At 40.3% G+C, this 8,688-nt stretch overlaps 1 protein-coding gene across 1 annotated transcript; it reads right to left on the reverse strand.

Moving 5' to 3' along the window:
• Positions 1–4: 4 nt before the first annotated feature.
• On the reverse strand, positions 5–7,487 carry LOC112125751 (cytochrome P450 4V2-like; the record flags this gene model as incomplete). Its single annotated transcript, XM_026662603.2, has 8 exons — positions 5–148; positions 1,805–1,984; positions 2,142–2,276; positions 2,780–2,882; positions 3,872–4,063; positions 5,464–5,590; positions 6,783–6,852; positions 7,297–7,487. Coding segments are annotated over 8 exons (1,142 nt in total), but the record flags the coding sequence as incomplete, so codon positions are not given.
• Positions 7,488–8,688: the final 1,201 nt, after the last annotated feature.

Here is an 8,688-nt window from a genome sequence, read left to right on the forward strand (position 1 = left end):
TTCAGTTGGATCCAGATGCCCTTATTTGGGCGAAGTATTAGTTCTCCCACGAGGCCAAGCCCTTCTCGCTCTTGACTAGTTTCCACCCAAAAGCGTCGTAGGATGATGGCTAGAACAGCTTTCTCTTCCATCTGTGCAAAGCGCTGGCCTTCAGGTTAAATTGGAACAGAAACAGTAGTAGTTTAGTACTCGTAATTACACAGCAAAGGTTTCCCACAAAATGCAGCATGGGGATAACGTGCATCTGGTGTCACAGATTATAAACCAATATGGGCCAAGTTCAGGGTTGAATGGATGTGCACGCACAAGAGGAAGGACAGAATTATGTCTATTTTTTATCCTAAAAGTGGAGTGTGCTGGTGTGGTAGGGAGGCGGAGGAATTAGGCAGACGATCAAAGGTTTACAAGGAAAGAGGAGGGGCGAAAAAATAGAAATAAAAAAAAGAACTAAGCAAATTGATAAGGGTCACGGACCAACCTATTCGCCCTGGTCTACACTAGAAATTTACATCAGTATAGCTTCATCTCTCAGGAGCGTGAAAAATCCACTTCCCTGAGAGACGCAGCTATACCAACCTAACCCCCGGGGTAGACAGTGCTAGGTCGACAGTGTTTCAAGTGCAGACAAGCCCTTAGCCAAAGATTTAACTCAAAAGAGGTGTGGATTTTAAAAAGTTGTCTTGTGCTGTATCTCACCCTTCCCTCAACCCCTTCTCTGTACATTGTCTATTCAGACTGCCATCTATCTATGCAGGAATCTTTATGTCTGCAAAGCATCCAGACTTCTTTGGGTGCTCTAGAAACAATAATTAATTAGCCTGGGTATAATAAATTAGATCATCTTTCAACACACGAAGATCTGATCAAGAACAAAAGAGTAATCTTTGATGGGGCAGGTTAATTTTTGCTTCACTAAATATTTGGACTCCTGAGAATGTCTACTATAACTTCGCACTGCTGACTGAAGAATCTCAGCACCTGCTGCTGAGAGCATTGCCAATTGTGGTGCTTCTGTCATTGGGACTGACCCATACAAAATGGAATGAAATCCTGAAAATGAAATGAGATCAGACTAATGGAAATTTACCTTCCTTTCAGTATTTTGACCCATTTGAGGTAGAATAGTGCTTCTAGATGAAGGATCAATAGAGGGACAGCTTCTCTGATGTCACAACAACTTATATAATATACACAATACTCCAAAAGTTGTTTATTTTTTAATACCCATAGCTCTGTTAGGTGCTTCAGAGAAACAATTGCAAACACAATCCATACCCTGAACAGCTTACAAGTTTAGGAATTCAGTGAACACCTCAGCAATAAGTACAGAAGACAGAGGAGTGTTCTTAAACTTTCCCCTCCAGCCTGCTGGTTGAGATCATTGTGTAGCCAGCAAACATATCCCAAGGGAAAGGAGAGAAAGACAGTAGCTCATGTTGTTCCCTAGTGAGTTGTCAGGGTGTCTTTGACGGGTTCTGGAGTCTTGAGGATGTGTCCAGGCCTCTTGAGCAGAACTGAAGTTAGCATGATACAGTGCTACATATGGAGCGCGTCCCAGTAAGGAGGAAAACAATAAAGTGGGTGTAATGTGGACTCTGACGAACCCCACGGGAAGAAAGAAAATATTGTGACAATAATAATGTGAGATACTGGTAAAAATTGCTCTGCTGCAGTTATCAGCCACAGAGACCTGAAATCTCCATTCAAATTCATAGGCTCTGTTGTGGGTACTACAGTAAAGGCACCTTCACCCAAGTGGTAAGAAAATAAACATAGATGGGACCTATTACACTTTACTACGTACCAATACAGTTTCTGGGTCCAGCAGAGAAGGGCACATATGCATACGGGTGCCTTCCCTTAGAATTCTCAGGGAAGAATCGCTCAGGCCTAAATTCTTCCGGGTCTGGAAAAATTTCCGGTTCTCTGTGCAGCACATAAGGAATCACAATTACCTCTGTTGCTTTTGGTATCTTAAATCCTCCTGCAAAAACAGGATCAACATGCCAGTGAAGTAAGTGGCTTTCTCTAAATGGATACAAAGCTCAAAACAAATTCTTGACGCAGGCAGCACCTTGATGGAGCAGGTATTTATCATACCTAAAATGATGAATACAGACAAAAGGCTGAGAACTACTTACTAATATGGCAATCTTCACTTGTGGTGCGGGCGAAGAATGGAACAGAAGGGAAGAGACGAAGGGCTTCTTTAACAACACACTCAAGATATCGAAGCTTCTTCAAGTCATCCATTGTGACAGGCCGGTCACAGTTCCCTGATCAGAATCACAACAGGGGTGTGAGAGACAACTGTCTGAATCAGATTAAAAAACACAAGCTATCTTAAGAGGCCCACAGCTATCTTAAATGATGACCAAACTACAACTGCACCACTGTGCTTATGAGTTTGAATCATTTATCTCAATTTTCATTCTTGTGATGTCCTTAAACTATTATTATTTATTATTTGTATTGAGATAGCATTGAAGAGCCCTAGTCATGGACTAGGACCCCATTGTGCTAGGCACTGTACAAATATAGAAGAGATGGTTCTTCCCAAAAAAAGCTTACAATCTAAGTATTAAAACCTGTCACGACTCCCTTAGCATCCAACCAACTCCTAGTGACATCGATTTCTCCACAGAAGAGTTACAGCACATACAGTGGCTGTACTGTGGTTTATTTGCCTTTTTAAACCTCTACACAGAAATGAATATGTAAACTATATACTGTACCATGCAAACTTACACGCACATCCAAGGAAAGAGTAGAAACTTACCAAACACTTCATCCAATTCTCTGTGAACTTTATTCTGGGCTTCAGGATGGCATCCAAGTAAGTAGATGGCCCAGTTCATAGCAGCAGCTGTTGTATCATGCCCCTAAGAGTACAGATTTACTAAGATGTTCAGATCTCCATTATCCTCATGCATATGAAGATAAATATATACAAAGAATTAGGGACATTATAGTGGTGTAGTCTAACTGTATAGATACAGAAGAAAAGGTAAGAGTATATGAATCATGTAACAATTTGGTACCCAAGACTGAACAAGAAATAACCAGTTATGTAATAGAATGGATGGAGACTAAGATAAGAAAAAAACTGAAGTAAATCATAATATTTAATAAGCAGAAGTCCCTTTGCCAGCCCTCTTCTATTACTTATCTTTTCTATGTTGGCTGGGTGAAGGGTCTTCCTCTGTGTTCAGTCTCTGTGAGGAAGAGGTTTGCTATTGCTTCCTTGTAGACATAAACTTGTTGACCCACTAAATCTCTCTCGACAGTCACAATAATTTAAACACTATATAGCAATCTTAAAGTCACTATTTTTTCCTCAGTCAACTGTTGGAAGGGCATTTGCCCTTCTTCACCGCTTTATAATGAAATGTAAGTATACCTGACTTTTTAGTTACTCACTATCTTTACTATCCCATGATAAAATATACAGTATTACCATCAATTACCAGAAGAGGGCAAAGCAATTTAATTTTGCTAAGATTATTTATTACAAACATAAAACTCAGCCATTTAGGTACTATATGCTAAAGAAAACAAGAGAATGTTCACTAGCAACAGATTTTAGTACAAGTAGTTTAATTTTAATCAAATGTACTCTAATTATGCCATAGAGTAAGAGCAACCACAGTACAATTAATTCCATTGCCTCTGGGAGTACAGAGTTACAGCAGCAAAAAACTGGAGCAGTACGGCAGGGAACCACACCCAGTGTGATCATTTCCAGTCATCCTGTATCACAACCGATATAAGTGTAATGGAAAGGGTCCAAAGACAGCTGACAAAAGCGATCAGAAGTATAAAGAGATTCATTGTGGGAAGAGATTGGCACCATTCCGTTTAGTTGGAGTACCTCAAACATGAAAGTATCCACTTCCTCTCGAATATCCATGTAGCTCAGTTTGTTCCCTTCATCATCAGTTGTACTGAGAAGCATATCAAGAAAAGCCCTTCTCCTTTTGGGCACACTTTGTTCGCAGTTGTCATCAAAGTCATCTTTCTGTTGTGTGTCATTCTCTACTTCACGGGCTTTTTCTGCAATAACCTTAGATATAAATAAATCAATATATTATTTTTTCCACAGTTTAGATTCCACAATCTAAGTGTGTGGCCACTGCTTTAAATACACGTATTTTAAAATAACTTTTATCCCAGATATTTAAAGACTGACTCTACCGCTGACTCCATACTATGCACTGGTTGGTGATATTAAGCGACATCTATACCCACCCCCTTAGTATTTCCCTTAGTATTTGTTTTCCTATTGTACACTGAGTTTGCACAGGTCAGGGTTGTGAATCATGTAGAATCTGAATTTTTAAGTCCATGCTGGCTCTTTGCTTTGATTGTCCTTCATTTCTGAGTCTTCAACGCCGTGTCTGTAGTAAGCAATATTATAATACTGTACAGTGATAGTGCATCACACAGAATGCAAATCAGCATCAAGTTGTTATAGAAAGAAAGACAGGATTTGAATGGTTACCCATGTTAAGCACACCATTGTAGCTGGAGAAAATGAATTAAAATCAGATGTTACTTCTATGGATTTAAAATTAAGAGAAAATAGTGGACTTTTATAAAAAATAGATCATCTCCATGTATTTTTTCCTGGCTGAAGTGTATTCATTGAGGTTTTTATTTTTAAGTTTTCCATGCAGTCTAAATTTCTATCATTTCCTCAAAATTCAGATCTGAACTGAAATATTTAAGTACTGGACAAAGCACCAGAACAAAGCAGAATGCCATTTTAAAATATTTTAGCTGTTACAGGCCTTAGGGTGTAGAGATCTGATTATTGTAAAATGTTCAGAATATTACATGTTAAAGCAATTAGGATGATTCTATGTGATTTTTTTTTTTTTTTTTTACCACGAGTTACAACTAAGTTATACTATTACCATGTGAGGGTGACCCATTGGCTAAAACCAACGCTCAAGCAACAAGTTCTAAGGCTACGTCTTCACTACAGGGGGGGGGGTCGATTTAAGATACGCAAATTCAGCTACGCGAATAGCGTAGCTGAATTCGACGTATCGCAGCCAACTTACCCCGCTGTGAGGACGGCGGCAAAATCGACCTCCGCGGCTTCCCGTCGACGGCTCTTACTCCCACCTTCGCTGGTGGAGTAAGAGCGTCGATTCGGGGATCGATTGTCGCGTCCTGACGGGACGCGATAAATCGATCCCCAAGAGGTCGATTTCTACCCGCCGATTCAGGCAGGTAGTGTAGACCTAGCCTAAGTCACATTCTCTCCTCTTCAGAGGATTTCTTTAGGGACTGAATATCATAAACATTCAGTTCTCCTATTATATATGTACCACAGATAAGGTGATGTTCCCAATGGCTAATTCTCTGTCACCACATTCACAATTTGGAATCTCTATATTTACTACATTATTTCTCCTCATTGATGGGAACACAATAGAAAAAGGAATAACGGGTTACATTGTCAGTAAAACTGTGAAGGATCTTGAGGTTTCTAGTTTGTTCCCTTCCTTCTTGGAACATAGGGTACATCAAGTTAGACCAAAGCCAAGGAGACTTCTGTCTATGATGAATGAGGTCACTCATCCTAGGTTAAAAAAAATAGCATTATAATATTTATTTCTAAAAACATATTCACAACATGTCCACAAGAGCCTAATAGAGTCTAAATTTCCTGGTCCTGGACAGGATGATGCAAGTACCACTTGATGTAGCAGACACAAACCATTTTGCCTAATCTTTAGGGATGCCCTCAATCCACTTTTAATTAATTATAATGCTCAGTACCGGCTATAATACTTTTCACATTTTTATGTATAGAAATTTTTCTGTCCAGTGAAATCTATTTTCCCATACAAATCAGTATTAATCCAAGAAGTTTGCCACTATGAAAAAAAAACCTAGGGCCAACTTTTTCTCTTGGTCACACTTATGTAAACCTGGAATAACTCTACTGAAGTCCACAATATTTAATCTGCGTTTGCAATAGGATCAGTCACAAAACAAATCATTGTATTACCAATGCAATGCTTGTTCTAATATAATCTGAGGGAGACCGGTATGGTCTGATTCTATGGTCACTAAGGCGCTTTTATACTTCTGTGGCAATAAAAGGGGGCCTTGGAATTAGAATAAATTACACTTACACTCAATGTAAGGTCACTTTACACTGCTAGGGTGTGACTCTAATTTATTCTTACTTCACTATTGTGTTGCACCTCCTGTAGTCTTTTACACTAACACACGACGAGTGAAAAACATTACCATTCTAACCTGACACCATTTCACTCACTTTGCACTGTGTAAATATGTATACAAGGTGCAAATCAACAGTGAGTTGGGCCCAATGTGCTATGTAGATTCAGTGTCCCCCCTCCTCCGCCTCCGCCCCAAAGAAGGCTCAAAGGAGCTGTGGTGACTAGTCCAGCCAATATTAGCTATGGAAGGGCTGATTTGCAACTGCAACATGTTCACACATTACGGCAGCTAGCCTTGTGGAGCCATTACAGAGGTCTCTTCTGTGCACGTACAGCTTGCATAGGTTCTACCATCGTCCTGCCACTCTACCTCCATATACACTCCCCCATCCCCACACATGGGTAATGAAAGACCTAACTTGCACAGCGGGCCTTGTGCGTAGGTGAACTGTTGCTCTTGTGCAGGCCTGGTTGTCCTACCAGATTTTGCTTTAGAAAGATTTGAGGTGCTATAGCTGGCATTGGCATTCTCAATCCTACACCAACAAAACTATAAGACAGACTTGAAAGATCTACACTTACTTATAAATAGCACGGACATATTCAGAATCCCTATTGTTCTGCGCACCGACATTCTTGCCCATCGCAGTTTCTAGAAAGAGAAAAGAGAAACTTATTAAGAATACGTTAGCTGGGTGGAAAGCCAGAAGTACATTGAGAACATTTGGCCAGGTGTTGCATGAAAGCATTGCAGCCATTTACATCCTCATCTCATGGTGTTTCTCTTTTTTTAGAATGTGTACTCTCTTTGTGAGTCTAGTCCTAACATTCCTGTTCCTTTAACTCTCCCTCAGGTTAGATTCCATATTCCTGTTCCGCCCCATAACACAATGTTTGATTGTTCAGATAGACACAAACATAATTAAAACAGAAAAGATGTGTTCATTATTGATAATACAAAAGTAGTGGTACAAGACCAGCAGGGCTTTTTTGTCAATTATCTCAACAAATGAAACTGTAGCATTGTGGACAGCTGTAGTCTCCTCATCATTTACAGCACTTTTATAGCAACTGTTGAATCATCACCAGGACTTACCACAGATTATATCCAGGGCACAGAGAGCGATGTCTAGAAAGCAATCAAAGGGCTCTTTGTCAACGTGCTTTTCAAGATTATCAACCAAAATATTGGCTTGTTTATTCATAACTTCTAGAAAATCAGCTAAGATTGTGAAGTGGAACGTGGGAGTTATCATTTTCCTTCTGGAACGCCACTTATCTCCAGTGCTACAAAATAAAGCGTTGGAAATTAAGTATAAAAAAACCTCACCAAAAAAGAAACAATAAATTGTTTGTGGAACTGCTCAGTGAATATACAATTACTTTTACTAGAGTAGTTAAAACTGGTAGATAGATTCTTAGAGCTCATCTTTTCAAATGTTGCCAGTGGACAATGTAGTCTTTGTCAGTCCATCTTCACTGATGACAGTAAAGAGTGGCTCTAATGACTTGTAACATTTTTCATACATGAATTAATGTCGATAGTTGCAGACAGCACCACTCACCATAAGAGGCAAAGTGGAAGTACATTTTGCTACAAAACTCTTCTAATCACACGGTGCTCCTAACAGCTTGATGCTAACTGTAGCTGCTGCAAGACAAATACTGTGAATAAAAAGTTATCCTAAGGCAAGGGCTGACTGAGAAGGCACTTGAGGTGTAAGTGGATGAGGAGAAGGGTAAATAAAAAGCCCTTTGTTAAATATTTAGCAACCCAGCTCCGGCTAAGCCCACCTTCACTGAGAATTGTAAATGGTGGCTGCCCTCATTTTTCCACTATGTAGAAAAGTGATGGTTAGGGATAGTTACTGCCTAATGTCCAATTTATTATATCAGTATCATTTACCAAACATTTATCAGAGAAGAGGATTCATCTCCCACAGAGCTGTTAAGGTAATGGGACGGAGACTGGCCAAGTATACATTTCTGTGGTCCCTGTCCCCTGCAAATAGCTGTTTCTATTGCAGTGAGACCAACTACTCTCCCTCCTCCCATAAAGCTCTTTCAGGGTGCTTGATCCCAGCCTCCCAAGCCATCTGGCTCATTCTGGGGTGGGCCAAGTCTACTCCACCTTCCCCTCTGCTAGGGTGTCTAGTGGGGTGTCACTGATGCTTCTCCAGTCCCCTATCCCAACTACTGCTAGTCTTTGAGGTATGGATGTGCTTGATCTTGCACCATCACAACACAGCCTGGCCAAAGGAGCCAGTGGGCCTTCTCTCCTTAGCTACTCTAGCCTGTCTGCTCCTTATGCTGAATCCCTGCTGCAATCTTAAGAGGAGTCCTAGCCTGTGTCTCAGGGTATGTCTACACTACGGGATTAATCCGAATTTATATAATTCGAATTTTGGAAACAGATTGTATAAAGTCGAATGTATGCAGCCACACAAAGCACATTAATTTGGCGGTGTGCGTCCATGTACCGGGGCTA

Source organism: Terrapene carolina, unplaced genomic scaffold (assembly GCF_002925995.2).
Source record: "Terrapene carolina triunguis isolate 2854851 unplaced genomic scaffold, T_m_triunguis-2.0 Scaffold28710, whole genome shotgun sequence".
In the NCBI taxonomy this organism is placed as follows: Eukaryota; Metazoa; Chordata; order Testudines; family Emydidae; genus Terrapene; species Terrapene triunguis.